Source organism: Manacus vitellinus, unplaced genomic scaffold, assembly GCF_001715985.3.
Source record: "Manacus vitellinus isolate BGI_N305 unplaced genomic scaffold, ASM171598v3 scaffold_28_pilon, whole genome shotgun sequence".
Lineage (NCBI taxonomy): Eukaryota > Metazoa > Chordata > Aves > Passeriformes > Pipridae > Manacus > Manacus vitellinus.
In genome coordinates, this window is record NW_021940122.1 from 8,595,898 (window position 1) to 8,619,395 (window position 23,498).

Sequence of the window (23,498 nt, forward strand, 5' to 3'; positions counted from 1 at the left end):
GGATGAGGAATTATTCAGTGTATGCAAACACCAAGTGACATGTTCGATGTACTAAGGTATGTGACCTGGTCTCTGGTGTTTGTTCCAAAAGTCTATGGGTCTCCTATGGGTCTCATGTCATGTGTGTCAGCCCTGTCCAGATAACTCAAATATACCAGGCAGCTAAACTGGCACCAGCTGTTTATATTTAAGAAACTTGAATTAGGCATTTTAAAGTCCAGTGCCACACAAATAAGAGTAAGAATAGCTGCCAGAATAAAAAGCTCTGGGCTTCAACAGACTTCTGTGAAACAGACTTTAAGACAACTTGACTCTCTGCTTGGGTCTATCTGAATGCAATACCCAGCTTCACTTGAACACACCATCTTTCACTTATCTTTTGGGTATAGTGTTACATAAATGCAAAAACACTGACCAGACATTTAGTGGATCTACCCAACAAACACAAAACAGTCAGCATTTTCTCCAAGGAACTTTGATTTCTGCTGGTAAATCTCTTTTGGCTCTGGTCACAATCACTGCTAATCACAACAGCCCCTTTTCATGGCAGATAATTTAAGCCAGGAAAGCTGAGATGGACTCACATAGAGCTCCTTGACTGAGAGCAAAGATACAAAATACAATACAAAATATGTCTTCAGGAAGGCACATTTTGCCTATTTAGCATTCAATACTGTTCAAATACATAGGTCCCAACAAAAGTTTCCATTAAAAAATTCCCACATTCTGATAAATTAGGCACTTAGAAAGGGATGCCTGCAAACAAATAAGGGGTAGGTGTTTTCTACTGGATAATTTGCTTGAAATTCTATTTGATAAATCTAATTAATCCATAGAGCACCAGAGTGACATAGTTAAAGATAGCTCAGCTGTCTCTCTATGGCATTTAACTTCTTTACATATCAATACATGGACACTTTTTCTATTTTCAGTCAATTATTTCGAACAGCAGTTGGATCTACACCATCATTTATACCACTTCTTCAATGCAAAAATGTATTCCAAAACAAATAGGTCCACTGACAAAAGCTCTAATAGTGGACACACTAACCATTTGCACACCTATAACTGGTGTGCAGACAGTGACAAGGAATTAAGAAGAATTTGGTATTCTGTGAAAAAAAAAAGTTCTAATATCAATAAAGGACTTCTAGTTTTCCCCCAAAATTTTCCCACTTACAATCACTGAGTTTATGTATACATAGTTGAAAAACCTAGTAAGCGTACACCTAGAATTTTCTTTTTAACATCCTTTACCTGAAGTATAATTTTCTTGATGTGGTATCCCTAACATGACTTTGTGTGTATGTGTGCATTATTTATATTTTTGTAGTATGTGATAAGGAGCAACCTACTGCATTGTTCTTACTCAGAAAAGCTCAAGAGAATTCTTTTAACACAGCACTGTTTTCAAGCTGCATGACTTGCTTTCTCATAAATGTGTTACATAGCAATGTCTTTTAATTTCAAAGCTTTGCCCCAAGCATACCCATGGAGGCTTTTATTGAAAACGACTGTGAATGAGACATGAAATATAAAATCAATTACCTGAATCCAACATTAGAGTGCAATGCAATATCCCAAGTCTCTTGGCACAGACGACATTGATTCATAGGATTGTGAAAAACCATTAACAAAGAGTTATCTTGGTTATGATAAAAGGTATCAATACATCTATATTCTTGGGATGCTGTATGAAGAACCTGAAAAGGAAAGAAATAAAGGTATACCCTCCCTGCAGACAGTAGTATATGTACAAAGGTTACACAACACAGCTTTTAGCAAAAGGTGCTATAGAACTTCACTCTCCTACAAGGTGTACTCAAAGCATTTGGATTCCAGCAACCTGAATTGTTCAGGCAGGTGGAAATTGAAACTCCATTCCTATTTATGTTGAGATGAGACAGTCTCTATGCTCCACCTTCTGAGACTGACCATGAATAAAAAAGTTCAGCTACATAAAAAACAAATAAACTAAAATATTGAATAAATACTTGAGCAAGTTTAAATAATAAAATATTTAAATAAATAGTAAATAAAAGCAGAACTATCATATACCAGGTAAAAAGAAAACAAGTTTACTTTTTTTGTTATCTCCTTGGTATTCAATTTGCTATAACTATGACCTACACATCTCTGAGATTTACTGTCTTCTACATTATTCCACTCTGTTCTGTAGTGGGCCCATCATTTTCAATATTTACATTGTCTGCAGGCTGAAACTGTGACTTTATAGTCATAGCTAGAAGAAAGCCTTCTTTTAAGTAAATTATTATTTTTCAAAACTATGCAGCTGAAGATTCTAAAAGGATCTGTTCCATGATCTTTCCAGGCACAGAAGGGAGGCTGACAAGTCAGTAGTTCCCAGGGTCCTCCTTTCTACCCTTTTTAAAGATGGGTACAATGTTAAACCTTTTTCCAGTCACCTGAGACTTTCTGACAGTTCAGGTAGCATTAGCTATTTACATTGCATAATTTCTTAGGCACTGAAATGTATGACCAGTGTTTGCAATTGTGCCACTAAAGTGGTGCTCAAAAGTCCAAGCAGAATTTCCTTCACTCACGTACAGCATGTGTCAGGGTCAAACAAGAATTACAGTATAGGAAGCTCAAGGCATTACAAGGAACTAATAATCCACTCTTCCCAAGAGGATGCCTACCAACTTAAGCCAACTACACTTGAACTCATCTTTCACATTTGTCATTCTGCATTTCTGCAAGGTAAGCTTTAGTTTTTAGCTAGCAGGACTTCTACAAATGACGCTTTTAGCCCTGAAAGGGTGAAGTAACGTAACAACAAAATTTTCTATTTGCCCAGAAAACATATACTGCAGAGGTATTTGCACAGTATGTTTTCACACACACTAATGAGCCCCATAACTGCCAGAGAGGATCACCCCTAAGGGCAAGGTCATTTTATCTCCATCATGTTTAGCTAAGAGACTTGCAATGAAATAGGACAGCGCTAGTTCGGCCAAACCAGGAAATAAAAACCCATTACAGACTAAATTTCACATAAAGAACTAAAAAGCAGCTAAAGAACAATGGGTTTTGGTAAAAATGAAAAAGAGATAAAACTAAATCAATTATCAAGCAAGAAAATACCCTGAACTCTGCCACGACTTCTTTGTATAGGTGACTGTATGTATAAGATTGTCAGTTCACAGATACCTGAAGAAGAACATGTGGTTGAAAATGCTCCTCAAAATTCCAGTCTGTCAAACAACGCTGCTGTATCTTTTTTATTTCTTCTAAGTAATTTTCCAGACTCACCTCAAAATACACCAAACCAAATTAATGCATATCAACATTTCAGTGTCAGTTGTATTAAATTAACTCTAATCTTGTTGGCTTAATAGACAGTATCACATGTTGCATCACAGTTAACCGCATAATGCTGCATATGTGCAGACCCGTATGGCACTATTTAATAAAAAATACAATTACTCCCAAGGGTTTTTAGTCTTGGATTGTTTTATGGCAAACATAATCTAAATACTTTTATTATTAGCTTATATGTTTCTGAGTTCTGTAAGAAATTATAAGTATTTAAACATGTCCTGTGATGTCATTTTAAAATTGCTATGTTTATGCAGGGATATATGGCAGACAGGTGATTCTGAAGACACCAAACTACACAGTTTACTAGTCTGACACAGTTTGACATTTTCTTTTAAATTTTTATATTTGTATTTGACCCCTGGTATTCAGTGAGACCAGTACAGAATTATTATTAGCAGCTTCACTGATACCCATCACCTTGGAATTCAAAGAAAGTGCTTTCACAGTGCTTAAAAGTTATGGCACTATTTCCCAGACATCAGAACATTAACATTTGCATTCAGCATTGCAAAGAAATCCCCAGTAACATGTCCTGGCATTCAACAGAATGTTCTGTTGCCTCATGTAAAGCCTAGTTGACTCCATTCCTAACACTTGCCATATCAGAAACAGGAAGATCTAATTCTTTGTTCAAAAGAGGACCAGCCAGACCATCTCTTCCATCTTCGCCATTTATTTCTGTATGCCCTGGAAATTGAAAGCAGAATTTTAAGAATTGTTCCAGAAATTTCAGCCCTAAACACTAAGGTCAGAGTAATGCAATTCCTTTAGCCTTCCTGATGAAATGGACATAAAATTGAAACTTCATTTTATGACACTAGTCCTATAAATACATGATCAGCTCTGCTACCCTTCTTTCCTAAAAGAGCACGTTAAAATCCAGGGACAAGGAGTGCCAGATAGCACTGGCAAAGAAAAAGAAAAAAAGAAAAAGAACACTTTATAAAACCCACTCAAATAATCCTCTTTATCTAACCTATGCTGGCCTTGCATAGTCAAAACCATTAAAAACATTCTCAGAAGTATCCTCCTGATTTATACACAAAGAACCATTTTTCTGAGTACTTTAGGAAGCAGTCCTTTGCACAGATGACATTAAAATAGAAGGTAAAATCAATTGTTTTAATATGTTTACACATTTTTTAAAAATATAAATTTTAAATTAATTTGGTCTGTGGAGTTTCATAAGCTACTGACTGAAAATTAGTTCTCCTGATGATCTGACCAGTCATTCCATTGTTACAATGAGCATCTGATATGAACAGGATCACATGGGGACTTTAAATTCTATATTCTCCTAATTTTTTAAAAATAATTTCCTTTTAACAGAATTCTTTATGTCCTGAGTTAGGGAAGAGAAAATTCACATGTACAAGAAAATTACTCTTTCTGGGAGAAAATACACCATGAAGCACTTGTTCGTAAGTGCCTTATAACCAGCTCAGCTTCCAGACATTTATCTTTAGGATCTGCTTCTCTTGGAAATTACATCTCTTTACTGCCTGCCTTTAGAAGATGGAAGAGACCTGAAAGCAAATGTTTTATCTTCCTGGTATTTGCTTTTGTGCTGCAGAAGTGCTGAAATGTTGTTATGCTTGTAACTGCTATATTTACTATTGTGACTACTATAAAAGTAAAATAAACCAACACCCAAAAATGTTCCCAAAATTTAAAAGAGAGGTAGATACGCAGGATTCATTTTTGTCTGCTCCAACCTTCTAGGGAAAAGATCCCATCTAAGCTGGTTGTTTAGATATCTCTATTAGGAAAGGATGGACAACATCACAAAGTGCTGCATCCGGCTCTAGGGTCCTGAGCACAGGGAAGACATGGATCTGTTGAAACTGGTCCAGAGGGGGACCAATGAAGGTGATTAGAGGGATGGAGAACCTCTTCTGTGAAGGCAGGCTTAGAAAGTTCAGCCTGGAGAAGAGAAGGCACCGGAGAGACCTTATCGTGGCCTTGAGAGACCTTCTGGTAGGGCCTGTAGTAATAGGATAAGGAGTAATGGTTTTAAGGAAGGATAGATTCATAAGGAAAAATTTTTTTACAATGAGGATGGTGAAACACTGGGAAAGGTTACCCAGAAAGGTGGTAGATGCTCCATCCCTGGAAACACTGAAGGTCAGATTGGACTCTGAGAAACCTGATCTAGTAGAAAATGTCCCTGCTCATTGCATGGGGGCTGGAATAGATAACCTTTAGAGGTCCCTTCCAACTTAAATGATTATTCTACAATCTATGATTCTGTAATCATGTACCTAAAGGTATAGTTGCTTAAATTTCTACTTTTCTTGCATCACCCCAAAAATAATCATTTGTTTTTAATGTTGCTTCTTGGTCAACACTTCTCCTTTAACCAGGCCAACAACTTTTCATTATGTTAGAAACTGCAGGAGAAAATTTAGAAATTCAGAAAATTCACCCTGTATTGTCTACAATTGTTAATGTTGTAGTACAAAATAGCTTTTGTCCTTATTCTAGTATTCCTACATAGTTACTCAACGTACAGACCATACAATACTTGAAAATTTTGTGATTTGTACGAGGAAGAAAAATCACATCCCTGCAATAGCAAATGATATGGTAAAACAAATAGTGGATTCAAATCCTTCAGAAGTAATGTAAACAGAGAGCTTTTTACCGGAGCCTCTCGGAGATTTTCCATTAAGCTTCTTTTCCATAAGGAAGAGTTGCCTCAGCTGTCTTGCAAACATGTCTGGATTATCCCAAGGGATACAAAACACTTCAGAATTCCCTCCAACCATAGATCCAGAGCTCTCCAGGAAACCAGAGTCACTCAGCCAGGTCAGCTTCAGGCTTTCAAAAGTAAATACTCTAAAGGCTCTTTCTACTTCAGCCCAACTCAGAAGTTCTGAAAAAGAATTACAATCATTAACTGAAAACGTTCTCACAGCTCAGCAGAAGATAAATAGAAGACTATTTAAGTGTATTGTTCTTGGCAACTTTGCAAAAGACAACACCAATTTCCTTAATGGTATCGGATCAACTTATGTGGGCTACATTTTACACTGCATTCAAAGTTGAATGCTTCCAAATTGCAAAATGATATGCCTAAATATTAATCCATCTTAAATGAAGTGGTTCCTACATTTGAAAACCTTCTGGTTCATTAAGTTTATATATATGATGTTGATTTTAAAATACTGAGTAGACATTATCAAACCAGTTAACAGCTAGTTATTTTCAGTTCATGAAACTTCTCTGTAGCTTCTCAGACAAGTATCAAACGTTTTTTTCTCTTCAGACAAAATTTTACACATAATTTACACAAAAGTATGCCAGGTGCAAAGGCAATAATAAATCCTATGTATGGTTGTATGCATCAGTGTCTATATAACAGTGATAATCAAGCAAAGGACTGATTTTTAAGACAGGTAGTACAATGCCCAAATCAAATATAGAGTGTCTCCAGTTTGAAATGTTTTCACTTCAGGGTAGTTAAGCACCCAAGCATGTCATACATCTCGAAAATGTTGGATATCACATTGTCCGTTCAAATCTATCACCTTCTTGACACAAGCGAAGGCACTGCTAGCTAAGTTACCAGTTGGGAGAGTCTGGCACCACAGTATAGTCCAGTAAAGACCATCAAATTTAAAACTCAGCTGGAATGCTACAGCAATACTGAATACCTTATATACCTTACTGTCCAAAACGAACATACCAACAACTAGAAACAACATAGCGAGTGTAAATTAATCCAACACACGGGACCTCAGGATGAAATAGCTGGGAAAGTACCTTCAAATCCTGTGCCTTACATGATGATATAAATATAAGCATGGGGATTTGAATGTTTATACTTCTTAGTAGCCTAGAGAGGACTTTTGATACTACCTAAGGGTATTTATGTAGGCTTTGGAATTGTTTCCCAGTGTACTTTATGGCAGAAAGCACTCCAAGAAAAGGTAACTGCAGAAGTGATTATGGTTGAAGAAGTGCATGTATTCTTAGTTTGATACAGGTACTGTTATAAAGTAGTTTTATTATTAATACCAATACTTACACAGAATACATTCTGAAAGCCATTTATTGTTCAATAAAAATTGCCTCCCTAAGATATATGTGCTCCTCCTCCAAAAGGGTGTGGGTAAATAAATATACAATTTACATCAGCCTCTCTCAAAATGCATTACATATCCTAGAATTAAATTTGCGATTTTTACAGTTTTTTCTTCCTTAGAATTAGTAATTGTTTGTATGTTTGTGAATACAAATAAATAAAGGAGTTCTAACATACTTCCAGCTCTTACTCATGCAGTATTTAATACTCATATAGTCTTTCCCATTAACCATGAAGTTGAGGTCTGAAATGAGGGTTAACTTGTGTATAGTAGGCTATAAGTATTTATAAGCAAGAATGTGAAAATGGGAAATTCTGCAAAGGCTTTTAGGCAGCTGAAAAAACTTGTCTCAAAATTCTTGCTATTTAATGGATCATCAACCAGAAGAAAGAAAAATGGCAGTTATATCAATGAAAATAATTTTACCACTGGTACAATAATGCATGAGCTCATGAACTCTGGCCAAGTGTTTAGGGTTATTTTTAGTTGAAGGAAGGGTGAAATGGGTAAGTTCTGTAAGAGGCAGTTTATTCATCATTTCACGCTCAATATTTTCCGGATTTAAGTTCTCCTGGGCCTGGAACAAAAATGAAAGTACCAGAGTTAAAGTAAACGTTCTCACTAGTGGATTTCTAAAAATTACATTTGAATAAAGAAGTCTACTTATAGCAGAAGATACTAGCATGTGCTTAACTCAGTTGGATGTAAAATTAAATTTGAGCATGTGCTCATAGTCTGGTTTTGAATCATGGTGTCAGATATTTAGGTAGAAAAGAAAATTAACACATAAGAGAATGACTGACAGGATAATAACAGACATTTGTTAGAAGTTATTTGTTTGTGCTAGTTAGACTCAAAAATACAGAAATATGTACTGGTCTATTCAGAGTGGTAGCAGGTTCCTTCCATGTACCTTTCAGCTGGTCTGTGCTACTTTTCATAGTAATGAAATCTGTAAACTCATTGATCAGTCTGTGATGGGGGGCATTTATCTTTTCAGACTTTCTGGTATCTTTCAGTTTCACCATTTTTAGTATTACACACTTACAGTACTTTTTCTTGGACTGCATATTCCAAATCCTTTTCCTCTATCCATTCCTCAAACAATGTGCTATATCCTGAATTTCTTCTTCAGCAAGTACATGAAATGCATCAAGCATATGCCTGCTAAGAGCATCTCTCTCAGAGATTACTCAGTCCTCCCTTCTGCTTGAATACATCCACTGTGTCAAACTTGACTTGTTTCTGAATATTGTCTAATCAATTGTTGTTAAACATTCCATAGACAATTTGTAGTTCATGAAGCCAGGCAGACACATCTTAGCTGTGAAATCTAGGACTGTACTATCACTTGTATTGCCTTCAGAGACTTTTCAAAGTTTAATGGTACAACTACACGTTGGCTTTGGAAAAAATTGATAAATTCACTGTTTTTTGGGTTCAGAAAGTCTGGGAACTCTTACTTTGCAATAATCCCAAACCTTGCAGTCTCTGAACCTTTCTGCCTTTGTTAAAATTTGGCAATATCTTAGTTATACACTATGCTCCAACTATTCAGCCACCCTGAATATACTTCTTGTATTCATTAACTCCATACATTTTCTTATGCTTTTCTACATTTTATTATTCAATCTAGTCTAACTGCTAAATCGCCATGATCAAATTAGAAACTAATTTTCCATAGTTTCATCAGTATTTGACTACAGTAAATCAACAGAGTTCTTTAATATCTATGATCTTTGCCAAAGGCTAAACATTCTTATTAATAATGTAAATAGATCACTGAAATCAATGTTTGTTCTCTACATTTGTAAGGTGTCCTCATTGCTTCTTAAGTGAACTAAACATGTTGGTGTGTCCATCTCAGTAGAAAAAAATCTAGGCTATGCTGTTCTGTTTTGTAAAATGTTCCATCCCTTCTAGTGCATTGAGCATTCATTGCCTGTGGACCTGGGAAATGTTTCTATATGATAGGTAGAACAATACCTTCAGCAGGTGCAACCGCTGAGCCAGGGTATCATGGTAGTTAAATAAGAGAGGGTACTGGGGGGTGACAGTCTTTTCTTCACTGCACTTAGAAGAAAAGTAGTCATATAGATTCTGTTAGAAAAAAGAAAGAGTTATTACATCCCAATAATGAGATTATTTGTCATTTTAGGAGATAAACAAAAGACAACACAAACCTTTTTTTCACTCAAAGAAAGCGAAAGAGAAGGAAGAACAGAGATTATATGATCTGCAATGGCATGACGAAACCCATCTGCCTGAGGCTCTTGTACCACCAGACTAGGTGGTGTAAGGTCTTCTTCACTCGCAATAACCTGGCAAACATAATATATGTTAACTTTCATTACAGTATTGACTGCTGCTTACCTTTATTAGAACTAGCAAGCAGATCCTGCTATAAGCTAAGCAAAGGTCCATAAATTTTGTCAAGAAAGAAAACCAAAATTTTTTTCTACAAGTAGCAAAAATACAATTTCCCAAGTTAGTTCTTGCCCAAAACAAAGATTATGGAAAACAGAATTAAGTGTTTTCTCTTATTATTAATTTTTGGAAGGATGAGAAGAAAAATATTCCAACTTGAAAGTTAAGAATTCTGAATTAACACAGGTAATTAAAAATTAATTGTCTATTAGGTTGGACTTGACTTAGAGTATTCTTGCCTGAGTCTATTTACAAAGTTACAAATAGTAAAAAACTCCAAAATTGTTCAGAAATTTTACTCCTAAAAGAAGGAGAATTTCCAAATCATATTGTGGGTCTCTTCTAAATTATAGACTGTACTTGAACTTAACAGAAGTCAGATCTGTCTAGCACTAAAATTGACATATGTCACTTCTATGTTAGGCTTGCCCTAAGACATTTGAATCAAGTAAAACAGCAGAAGTTCAATATCAACAACATTGTTGCAAGACATGAAAACTTGTTATTGATCTAGATAAGAAATTACACCTTTTACCTTATTTAATTGTATTTGTAGCCTTCAAAAATAAATTATGGACTAACACTGTATATGCAGGGTAAGTGCACAACATGAAAGAAAATCAGACGGCACTTTGGAGTTTTGATTCCTTCATATTGAACCTCCTTGCTCAGTGCTTCCATGCACAGTCTCATATTTCAGGTTGAAACAGAGGGATTTATTGATCTTTGACCAATTCATTAGACGAGGTCTAGGCCACAGAAATTAAACAGAGAACATTCCCACCTGTTCCAACATGCAGCTCAGCATTAAGGGTACAGAAAAGTATTCCTCAGGAATCTGACTCAGCAAGTCATTGTAAAACCTCATGTCCACGGAAGGAGACAAAAAAGAAGTTTCTTCAGCTGTTGTAATAAGAGATAAAACATTAAGATCTATTTATTCAGAAATGTCAATTTATATTCCAAGTTAGTTCTGCAAGTTTGCAGATGACACAAAATTGGGAGGAGCTGTTAACTCCCTCAAAGGCAGGGAGGCCCTGCAGAGAGACCTTGATAAACTACAGGGCTGGGCAATCACAAACAATATTTAACAAGTTTAAAAGGTTTAACAAGGGAAAGTGCCAGATTCTGCACCTGGGATGGGGTAACCCTGCACGTACATCCAAACTGGGGAACAAGATGCCGAAAAAGCCGCATTGCAGAAAGGGACCTGGGGGTCCTGGTGGACAGCAAGTTGAAGATGAGTCAGCAGTGCCCTGGCAGCCAGGAGGGCCAAACATGTCCTGAGGGGGCATGAGGCAAAGGAGGGAATTGTCCCACTCTCCTCTGCACTGGTGCGGCCTCACCTCGAGTCCTGTGTGCAGTTTTGGGCACCACAATACAAAAAAGACATTAAGCTCTTAGAGGGCATCCAAAGGAGGGCAATGAAGGTGATGAAGGGCCTTGAGGGGAAGCCGTATGAGGAACGGCTGAGGGCACTTGGTCTGTTCGGCCTGGAGAAAAGGTGACTGAGGGGAGACCTCATTGCAGTTACAACTTCCTCATGAGGGGAAGAGGAGGAACAGGCACCGATCTCTGCTCTGCGGTGACCAGTGACAGGACCTGAGTGAATGGCCTGAAGCTGTGTCAGGGGAGGTTTAGGTTGGATATTAGGAAAAGGTTCTTCACCCAGAGGGTGGATGGGCACGGCAACAGGCTCCCAAGGGAAGTAGTCACAGCACCAAGCCTGACAAGAATTCAAGAAGTGTTTCGACAACACTTTCAGGCACATGGTGTGATTCTTGGGGCTGTCCTGTGCAGGGCCAGGGGTTTGACTTGAAGATCCTTTTGGGTCCCTTCCAACTCAGAATATTCCATGATTCTATGAAACGTCAGACAATTTTTATTAAAAAGAGACTAACAATGTTCATTAATGTAGATAATTTAAATTTGACTGTGATCAGAAACATAGAAAAGGGGATTTTCTAAAAAACTTGGTTACCATCACTGCAGTTTTCAGACTTACACAATGTATTCACTAAGAACCGATTCTCACAACATCTTCAGTTCACTGCACAAATAATTTCAAGGATTTGTGTTGTCAGCTGAATGAATGGTTCAACAAAGTGAACAACTACACGAGTGCTTTAATCCTTTAAACATACCCTGTGACAAAATTTCTGTTGGCAGAACTTCTTCTGCTTTCCCTTTTTTCTTTGGAGGTGTCATGTGTGATGCTGGTTCAACCTAAATGAACAAAAATATAGACACAAAAAAAAAATCAGAAACAATACAACAAGTAAGGATTGCACAAATAGGTGGGAAAATTAATTTCATTCAGATTTGGTTACTCATGCTCGACTAGATGCTAAACTTTTAAATGGAACAAGACAGTAAGAATGTAGTTTTATGAATGTTTTAAATCAGTAGTACTGCTACAGATGGAGTAAGTCCATTTCATCTCTGCTACTAGTACATGTCCTATATAAGCCACTTCTGCCCACTTACATTTTTCCTACCATGAACAAAATAAGGAAACTGATCTTGCATAGAACTAATAATCTGGGGTTTTTTGACAGTTCACAGATGTGCAACAAGACATAGTAGCTCTGTGCAGGCATATCGATCAGAGCTATTTAAGAAATTTTTACACTATACTGGTATGATCCTTCCAATTTTCCTTTTTTTATTTCCTCAATGCTCAACTATTTTTTCTCCTTTTTTTTAGGTTTTAAATGCTGAAGACAAAAATCGAAATTTTATTCACAGAAAATTACTCAGAGCGATGGTCCAAGGTGAATTTTTGATTTAAAATTAAAGACAGGCAATTCTTGCCTATAAGCAGTTATTCTTTACAAGAAGAGAAGGATCCTTGCCTCAGTTACAGATTGTTGTGGTGATTTGCTCTCTGATAACATAGGCACATTAATGAAGTTGGTGTTTTCCAAGTAGTTGCAATGCTGCCTTTTCCAGTCCAGGCAATCATACATCAAATGAGCAATGTGTTCAAACAGCACAGTACCAAATGCAAGCTATGAGAGAAAATACAACGGATGAAGTTTGCATATAAAAGTGTCATGTAATTTAGTGACATGAGGCATTAGCTCTTTAACCAGCAGCTCTACATCTGTTTATAAATTTTTCAAAGGATTTTTTTCTTCCTCTAACTCAGAATGCTTTGTAAAGTTATTCTAAAGCCTCCCCATTTTTATTTGCCTTAACACTGCCAAACCACAGTATGGACTGTATATTGCCTAAGTGTTTTAGTTTTTATAAAGTTTAACTTGTCTTAACAGTAACTGTTCATGGTCTGCTATCTTGCATCTGCCATCTTTTTCAGATGGGAAGGTACACGAGAGGAAAATTAAAGTATTTGGTTTACATAATATGTGTCTGTTTTTACTAGTGATCAAGTTGCAGCATATTTGCAAGGCAACCCTGCCCTAGAAGGACAAAAAATAAAACTCCAAACAGGTAATCAATGTCATTTCATAATATTTTTTATCTTTCTGTTGCTCTTTGAAAACAAAGAAAACCTCAAGAACTGCACTCTGGAATCCATACTTGTGAGTGAAGCAACGTCAGCATACTGCCCAAATGTCCAAAGGGAGAGCACTGTATCTGCAAAAGTCTGACAAGGAAAGAATCATGGTTCTTGAGGTCATGTACTGTGGTTTTCACCAAACCTTGGAAGGAATAAAAAGAATAATAGCAACTGCTATTTTAAATGTGAAATGTTTTTGTACAAATACCAAAACCTTATTGGAGACCACACGAAACACTCAAGTTTCAGCAGGTTTAATAGATGTATTCTTCCCCTGTACATCCTAGACATTATGGAAAGGATAAAATTATTACAATTTTTAGACAATTTCTGTCAACAGTCCTTTTCTGTTTCTAAGAGGTGGTTAACAACATTGGATCTCTCGATTTTAGTTTCCTAAAATAAAACATAGTAAAGAAGCATAGCTTACATAAGGCACTAAGTACAATAACGGATCTTTAAGAAGTACTAAGCATCTGCTTTCTTCAACTCCGTGCCTCTTTATGGCACTTGAAAACAAGCAGCTCAAATCACTGATCAGTTATGGAATACTTGTCTCAGTTTTCATAACATTTAAAGACCAGAGGAGATACTTGGGAAAGAAATTCTATTTGTGAAAGCAGAATTTTCATCAATATTCTTGTACCTTTGTTTTCTCAATTAAACACTCTTCTGAAGAAGGGGTTAGTATAAAACCTTTCCATTCATATATTACTTAAAAGATATCACTAGAGCACATAAAAAAATTCATTAAAATATTTGAGTGTTTTGAATCCACAATCTTTTAAACAAAACAAGATTTTTTTCAAAGTCACAAGTAACAAAAGCTGATGCTACTCAATGGGAGACAAGCAAGGTTTAGTGTAATTTCAATCCCGTGATTCAATTTGCTTGGTCCCTCCTCTTCTCAGGACAGACTTGGATGCTTGTCCAAAGTTTTCCAGGTCTAACCATTAGTGGCTCTTCAACAAAGAAAATATTTTTGAAAGTATTTTCCTTTCTAAAGATCTCAAATCTGAGAGTAGACCACTTGCTGTATGCAATACTCTATCATTTTTATATTAATGTCTAACAACTTGAGTTTTCCTTCTGTAAATCCTGGATTTCAGAGACACAGTAAGCTTGGACTCGGAGACTCTTCAACAAGTCCACAAGAGCAGACTTATTCCATTCACCTATGATTTCAGAACTTATATACTCCCCACCCATTTTTTTTAAAGTTACACATTTTTCTACTTCTCCAGAGCTCATGAAATTATAACTACAATCTGTTGAAACACTTTGAGTGACAGATCATTTTTCCTTTAAGTCAGCTATAATATGGGTGCTTCCAGGATATTCATGAGTAGGCTGTAGCATGTGATTATGGGGAAGATAAAAAACTTCTTTCCCAAAGGAGCCTTTGCACTTTTAAAATTATACAAAGAGTATAATGATAAGCAATATTATAAGTAGCAAGCCTATATGTTTCCACAATTAAAGCATGTTTCGTGAATGCCTTGGAAACTGTTTTAAAACTGTTCTGCTGTGGCCTACAATATCAAGAAACTCCAAATCAGGTACTTTTATTCAAAGGACTCCTTGTGAATAAATGCTGAATAATCTTGTTGGATATATAGGAAATAATTTCTGTTCAAGATTACAAATATACTAACTACGGTGGTTATGTTTCAGAGAACACTGAGATAAAACTCCTGGCATTTCCAAATTGTTCTTAAATGTTACAAAATCCAAAGCATGCCATGCATTGTGAAAAGAGAATGTACTGACCAGCATTTCGCTGTCAGACCAATCAGTGGGAAAGTCACTTTCCTTAACTAGGTGATGGAGCCTGGCAACATCATAGAGACTTGATCCATGCTTTCCACTGTTCAGAACTGGCTCCAGGTATTTCCAAAATGTTTCCAAGTCTTTGTTAGCTCCATCTTCCTTTATTTTCTCTGTTTCTACAACCAAAATTTATAAGTATTACATAAATCATCATGGTACATCTCCCTTTTACATAAAGCACAAATCATATATTAGTCTTCTGTACTGCTGAAATACTCCCATCCTCAGAGTCTCAGCAAAACTCTGACACACAACTTTGGGATTAAAAAATTCTAGGACAATAAAATCTCAGTAAAATATGGTAGTTCTTTCAGAAAAAAGAAGAAAGAAAAAAAAAAGGAACTCCACCCCCCAATTACACCCCTACATCTCTCCCCTCAAAGTAAACAACAGCAGTGAATTTTTAAAACCTAGGAAATGTAAAACTCCCAGGTTGCACTTTTACAAAGCTGCCAGCACATATCTTGGTGAACCTGTTATTAAGTACAGGGTAAGCAAGCCTTATAATCACAATTTTATTGCTTTGGAAATTGGGGCAAAAGAAGATTAGTCACAGTATGACTATGAAGCAAGCCTAGAAGTTGTATGGTTTCCATTTTTGCTCCATGGTAATGATCAATTTTTGAAGATGCACTATCTACAGTGAAAAAAAAAGTTCTCTGTTAATGCCAACCTTACAATCACATTCTGGAATCTAAGATCAACCATACTTTGATAGTGTAATTTAATAAGGAAAATAAACCTGCAATGACTTGCTTTCATTTAGACTTTAGCCCTTCTAAAGCCTAAGTATGAAGGCAAAATACTTCACTTGTATAATTCCAGTGGCCCTGTGCATATGAAAGGGTACTAACAGTACTTGCCTTGGTAACTTCACAAAATGAAAGCCATTAGGGGATGAAAATACCTGGGAAGGAAACGAATATGAAAGCTGTGGTCCCTAATCCACGATTCTCATGTATTCATGCTAAGAATAATAGAAACTGTGTAACATAATTGCATTTACAGCTTAATGGCTTTCCTTCTAAAAGTTTCTTCATATATTATTGAAATGATGAACCACTATCTGTTTTGTAAACCATTCAACTATGAAATATTTGAACTAATGTCTTCTCCAAGGCATGATGAACTATACCTGTATCACTGCTGACTAATGTTTGTCTTAATATAAGACAATTATATGTCTTAATATAATCTTATGTTTGTCTTAATATAATCTTAAAAGCCTCAAAATATTTCTACTCAGCCTTCTCCAGGAATTCACTAACCTCACCTGTGGACAGTTTCTTCCTCCTACACTACATTTTCCCCATTGCAATTTAAACTCTTAATTTTCTATCCTAGACTTTTACTAGTTTGAAGACTTTTATCATTCCTCCACCATATCATTCAGCCTTCTCAAACTTAAGGATAACAATTTCATTTTTTAACTCAATAGGAAAAATTTTACAGATCCTCAAAATTTTTGTTTACCATTTTTTGGAATTTTTCTTATTAGCACATATTTTTTACAAAGTCTTACCTCATCATTGATTTCTGTGGTAAGATTTTTTCAGGTATTTTTTAGAACATACTCTCCTTTTTAACCTGGAGATGGTATTCAGTTTTTAGGGGCATAGTGATATTGATGACTTATGTTCATTTGTGTCATTAGCATGACAGCTTATCTTTCAAATCCAGCCATGTGCTCCTTTGCCTTTCTTTGTAAATTAATTATTCATGTATAAGCATACTATATTGTCCATATTAAACAGAACAGTCAGTTTTTTCCAGATTATTATTTTCTATACTGTCAAGAATATTTTGCATTTGAATCACACCCCATTATTCCAATACTCATGGCAATATCGAATGGTCCCAGACCCAGCACCAGGTCCCTTAAGTCCACTCCATGCATCCCACTATTTGATAGTAAACTTTTACCAGTTACTCTACAGAGGCCAAGAATTTTGAATTATGCTGCACCTACTATACATTTACTTTCATCTAGACCTACCTTGCTCACTGCGGGCCATGTGATCCTTATTTAAATCCAAATATACAACACACACAACTACTGTGTCAGAAGGTCAGCACTTCATTTTATAAGGAAATTAAACTTGTCTGTCATGATTTGTTCTTGAACAGCATACACTAGCTGTTACTCATCTCCTCATTTTTTTAAGTGGTTAAAAATTATTTCTTCCAGTATTTTTCCAGAAACAGAAATTAAGCAGATTACAGTGCCTTGGCTGTGTTCCTTTCCCTTCTTCCTCACAGCTCTTTTTCCACTCTCACTTGGTCTTTATGAGTTCTCAATTGTAAATGAGAGTGGCAGGCAGTTCTTTAAGTAGAATACAATTTAAGTTAATCTGAATCAGCTGATCTGAAAAGTTCTCTATCTTACACTCAGTTATTTTAACTATTACTCCACAATTTAAAGTTGAATCTTTCTGCTATCAGCATTAATTGTGGTTAGTTGTAATCATCACCTGTTTGCAATGGTATTTGCAGTGACAACAGATTAGCCCTCCCACAACGCACATGACAGAAAGAGGTACAAAAAGCCCTCCCAAAACATTAACCACTGTCAGCCTTCTCAGGACCACCTCCTTACAGTTCTTTCTCTGTGTTGAGCAGCAGACAGATATTTTCCTTGGTACACCTCCTGCATTCCATTTTGTGTCTCAACATTTCCAATTCTGTGCCAATCGGTTCATAATAAACATATATTCTCATTCCTATTGACCTGAACTATTTCTAATTCTTAAATGCTTCCTTATGCCTGAGGTCCACAAAGAATGCATGGTTTAGCCAAGCTGTTTTCTTACTATGCACCCGATCTTTTCTTAGTAATGAGAAAAACTTGCACTACTACCTGTAACACTACTTACGATGCAGTCATCTATATTCACAATTTTCCCCCTTCAAAATATTTTATTTACAAATTATCTATGTTTTCTAAAGTCTTCCTGCTATTATACATAAAAGATAAAGAATAACTTTGGAAATATTTGGGGAAACCTGCCCCTGCCCTCTCACTCCCAGCAGGTGTTGTAAATCAAATGAAAATAAAGCCACCATGCTTTTTGCCCTTTGCACTTTCAAGACCCAGTAAGACATTACCCTTACATTTTACGAATTCTAACAAAATTGTAAGAAGCTACAAATTATATTTTCCTCTCATTCTCTTCCCAGAGATAAGATTACTCAAAGAACAAGGTCAAACATGACATTACTTCTGAGTCCATCCATCGGTCTGTGACTACCCAAGTCTCAAAGGCTACATCTACACAACTTGTGTTAGCTCACCTTGGCACCTTTGGGGACAGATTCCTTACTGCCCACGCAATCTAACATGCAGCATTTGCCATGGGGCAGTATGAATATGTCAGTTAGTTAACACAAAAGGGATAGAAAGAACAGCACCCTCAGACAAGTTCACCCTTCACAACACTCATAAGTAAATGGTTTGTATTCATCAGTGGTCAGAATGGCAGTGAGTCACACCATCCCAGCCTTCAGCCTTCCAACATAATCAACCTTCATAACCCCTTCTCCTGGCCAATATACTTTGCAGCATGCAGTTCCTCTTATTTACTTGGCTGTTTATGCCATCTCAACAGTGTCAGAATCAATCACAAAGAATTTTTCAGCACCACAGAGGAAGTCAATATGCACAGTTATAACTGGAACCACAGTAGTAGAAAAACACATGTATGAACAATTAGAGCTACCAACTCAGTTTTTTCACTTGCTTATCACAAGACTCAGACTTGGATTTAAAATAATTCAGGTCAGAAGGGACCTCAATCTCCTGCTCAAAACATGGTCAACAGGAAACCTAGACAACAGGCTCAGTCTTGAAAACCTCCAGAGATCCCATAACCTCTACAGGCAATCCATTGCAATGCTTGACTACCTCTGGGGTAAACTCCTGAGCTTCCACACCCCCACTTATATCTTGCCAGAGTCTTCCATTCCAATTACAGAATTATTTATACTGAAAGGAACCTGTGGGGGTCATCTGGTACAACGCCTCTGCTCAAGTAGGTTCAACTAGAGCAGACTCTCCAGGCCATGTCCAGATGGCTATTGAGTACTCCCAAGAATGAAAACTCCACAACTTCTCTGGGCAATCTGTGACAGCATTCAGTCACCTTCACAGTAAACAAGTGTTTTCTCATCCTCAGGTAAAATTTCCTGTGTTTTAGTTTTTGCCATTGCCTCTTGTCCTGTCACTGACCACCATGGAAAAGAGCCTGGCTTCCTTATCTTTGCACACTTCCTTCAGGTATCTTTCTTCTCCAGAGTAAACATTCCCAGGCTCCAGTCCCTTGAACATATTTGTGGTTGTTTGATGCACTCTCTCCAGTAGCTCCATACCTCTCCTGTACTGAGGAACCCAGAATTGGACACAGAACTCCAGGTTTTATACTCACCAGTGCTGAGTATAAAAGAAGGTTCAAATCCCTTCACCTGATGCAGATCTGATACCATTCTCCTTGTTTGCTAGAAAGGCACAGTTCTGGCTCACATTCAACTTAGTGCCACCATCCCTGAGTCCTTCTCTGCAGAGCTGCTTTCCAGCCAGTCACCCCCCACCACAAACTGGTGCAGGTGGTTATTCCTTCCCAGGTGCAGGACTTTGCCCTTGTTGAATTTTATGAGGCTCCTGCCAGCCCATTTTTTCATCCTGTCACGGTCCCTCTGAACAACAGTACATCCCTATGCTGTTTCAGCCACTCCTCCCAGTTTTGTATCATGAGAATACTTGCTGAGGGAATTTTTCTGATCATCAATGAAGATGTTGAGCAGGATTCATACCACCGATCCCCTCTGATACCCTCTGGGCCAGGACATTCAGCCAGTTTTCAGTCCAATTCAGTGTTTGCTTATCCAGCTTCTTTCTAAGGAGACAGTGCCAAAGGTCTTACTGAAGTCAGGACAGACAATATTCACTGCTCTCTCCTCATCTATCAAGACAGTTATATTGCCATAGAAGGTTATCAGGTTGGTTAAGAATGATTTCCATTAGTAAATCCATGCCAACTGACCAACTTCTTGTCCTTCAAATGCCTGGAAATTGTTTCCAGGCTTAGCTGTTCCATCATCTTCCCAGATACTGAGAAGAGTCTGAGTGGCCTTCAGATTCCTGAGTCCTCCTTCCTACCATTTTTGAAGATGGGAGTGACACTTGCTTTCCTTCAGTCCTCAGGCACCTTTTCCAACTGCCATGTTTGTTCAAAAGTAATTGACAGTGGCCTTGCAGTGACATCACAGCCAGCTCCTCAGTAAGCCTGAGTGCATCCCATCAGGTCCCATGGACTTACATATGTCCAGTTTGCTTAAATAATCCCTGACCTGATTGCCTTCCATCAAGAATCTTGTTCCAGATTTTCCCCTGTTTTTGGAGCCTGGAATTTTAAAAGGCCATTCATGATCACAACCACTTTTTTTTCTTCCAAAGTCCTTTAGCCACTCCTCATAGGGTGGCTGTTTGCTGGACTCAGTAGAGTTTACTAGTATCTTTCTTGTACTGCAGAGCCCAAAACTCTGTTCTCATGAGAGCGGAGTAACAGGGAATAACCACTTCCCTTAACCTACAGGCTATGTTACTGCAGCTCAGTATGGTTGGACATCACTGCTGACACATATTGGGCTGGCTGTTTACCAGGATTCCAGCTCAAGAGAGGTGTTACAGCCTGGGGACAGCTGAGGAAAATTACAGAGCGTTATTCTGTGGCATATTCTTCTGTGGCTGGGGACACAGTTCCAAAGTAGCCAGTTGTGTACTTTCCTTGAAATTACCAAATGAGCCAAGATTTCTTAGCAATGCACCTTCCTAATGATTCAGAGAAGTACACATTTGATAAAATGTTCTTTGGTTGCTGCTGGAGAAAACTATGGCTGCAAACACTGCCTACTTAGCCAGTCCCTCTTTCTGTTGTCCAGTTTTTGCACTGGCAAACCATTTGGTTTGGTGACCAATCAAAGGCAATACCATTTTGGCACTTGTAAACACAGCTGCTCACCATTAGCATGCACAAACACAAGGCACAGAGAGGGAGAAAAACACAGCTTGAACAGACTGTCCTTGGATATAAAACTATCTCCTTTCTATACAATTCTTTTTTTATGACCAGATTACCTTCAGATGAAATTAAAGGCTCTCTTTGAAGTGTAGTTTCTTCCAAGTGTATCTGCAATGGCTTGTAATTCTCAGAAGAAATTTGAATTACACTTGAAATGTTAATTCCAAGCTCAGCCATTACAGGTAACAGCTGAAGGTTGTGGAAATCCAAAATTATAAAGTAATGATGGGCACCATCATCTGGTTCATCATCTGTTCAAAATACAAAAAAACCAGATTAGAGCAAGGCCATTCAACAGCTAAACAAAATTAATTTTTTTCTTGACTATATAGAGTAATGCAAATGAAGGTCAGTTCTTTTACAACTTCATTGGGAAAATTACATATAAGTTCAAAAACATTATGTGCATTAGACTGAAGTCTTCTGCACCAAAACATCTAGAACACAGCAGGAAGAATACAAGTCAGAAATAATAATTGTTTGGAGAAGCACCAGGAGAAAAACTGGAGAAGCTGGTTATAATCAGAATGTCGTAGCAGCATTTCTGTAATCGCTTCTCTCTAAGGAGTTTAGTGTCAGGACATACTCACATGCTCTAATGGTAGTTTAAGCTATCCTATTTCATCCTGTATAAAACTGGCACACACAGACTAAGTTACTGTGTCTTAAATGAGCAATTACATGAGTCAAAATAATTTCAAGGGAACACTGCTGACTGTTCCCTGCTCAACAGGTTCATGTTTACTAGGTGTGCTTCCTGTCAAAATCCTCATCAGCTGGTAATACTAGCTCACACTAGTCCTTTTAGCTGGCCAGGGGCATATCTAAATTCATCTTAGAGTGCAGATGAGAAGTTTCATTGAGTGCCTGCTCTGTTTGGGCTTATTAGTTATGTAGAAATATGCACAGTAGCATTTCACTACCAAAGCAAAAGGTTAAGCATTATATAAGTAAAAATGAGCCCTCTAGAAGCTTGACTCTAGTCTAAGTTTATTGTATAGTTTCCATTTGTGGTCTATGGAGAAATATAGGTATTAAGATAAGTACCAGAAGATTTCATTCATCCAGTATGGTTATTTATTTTAAGTCATTAGAAACTGCCTGCTGAAGGTCCTGTATCTCTTCATTGATTCTGAAACACGTAGAGTTAGTGCAGGCCATCCTGCACTAGAAACCAAATGCAGTTTTATATTCTCTTTAGCATTAAGACTCTTTGTTATGCCTACTAATACATCACACATCTAAGTCCTTTAGCCACTCCTCAGCTCATGGGACTCATGCATCCAAGGGAGAAAAAAAGGTAGCCTAGCACTAATATCTGCCTGTACTCAGGTTTATAGCCAGGACTGTGCAAATGCCGCTACCACATGGAGCAGCAGGCTCTCTGTTGGTTGCAACATTAAATAAACATAAAAGAACATACAAATTTGGAGAAAGACTGACTGAGGAAGCAGCCACCACAGTCCAGCACATATATGGCATAAAGCAAAAATCAAACCCAGAAGAAAACTAGCCCATTATATACCTGCTAGCACTGAAACTGAAGTATGTAATTTGATGTCTCAGTTACTGCAGGAAGAAAAGGCATGAGCACATACAATTACTGAATATTAATAATTTCTAACAAAAAACCCAGATGTCTGCCCAGTCACTTACATAGATACAAAAATTCCAATGCATATATGCTGAAGACTGCATGCCATTCAAAAATTATAATTATGATTAAGCTAATAATCATGACAAGTGGATACTAATCAGTCAGTTCTTATTATCAGTGACTAGTCCATACTCAAAAGAGGAAAGACATCAATGCAAGTAATCTCTAGACTACTCAAAAGCAGAAATATTTAATTTCAAAAAGGTGATAATGTATTAGGAATGAATGATAAAATGACTGTTAGCTACCAAAACTACCAGATACAGACTGTCTTTGAGTTCAAGGCATGGTTGTTTTTTTTTTTCTTTTTCTTGATACAGCTATGTTAAAACAAATATAAAGAGGGAAGGTTTAGACTGGATATTACAAAAAATTTCTTCATTGACAAGGATTTCAACTCTGTCAGTTTGTTATATTTTATAATACAAGGAGAAAGACAACTCTGGATACTGCTACATCTACTTATTCTGAAATCTTTCTCCAAGAAAGGTTTTCTGTAGGACTTGTTTAGCTACTTTCTTTGGGTGTTATATATGCTAAAACATTTTGAGATTGAC

General features: G+C 37.1%; 1 protein-coding gene across 1 annotated transcript in view; it reads right to left on the minus strand.

Moving 5' to 3' along the window:
- Positions 1–23,498, minus strand: part of SPAG17 (sperm associated antigen 17) — an 87,859-nt gene that overhangs the window by 46,858 nt on the left and 17,503 nt on the right. The window contains exons 6-17 of the mRNA XM_018074491.2: positions 21,341–21,535; positions 15,151–15,332; positions 12,713–12,868; positions 12,002–12,083; positions 10,642–10,760; positions 9,614–9,751; positions 9,417–9,530; positions 7,857–8,007; positions 5,987–6,217; positions 3,941–4,029; positions 3,172–3,273; positions 1,549–1,703 (exon numbers count right to left, since the gene is read on the minus strand). Of these exons, the coding sequence (XP_017929980.2) occupies positions 1,549–1,703; positions 3,172–3,273; positions 3,941–4,029; positions 5,987–6,217; positions 7,857–8,007; positions 9,417–9,530; positions 9,614–9,751; positions 10,642–10,760; positions 12,002–12,083; positions 12,713–12,868; positions 15,151–15,332; positions 21,341–21,535 (1,714 nt within the window). The remainder of the gene's footprint in view (positions 1–1,548; positions 1,704–3,171; positions 3,274–3,940; positions 4,030–5,986; positions 6,218–7,856; positions 8,008–9,416; positions 9,531–9,613; positions 9,752–10,641; positions 10,761–12,001; positions 12,084–12,712; positions 12,869–15,150; positions 15,333–21,340; positions 21,536–23,498) is intronic.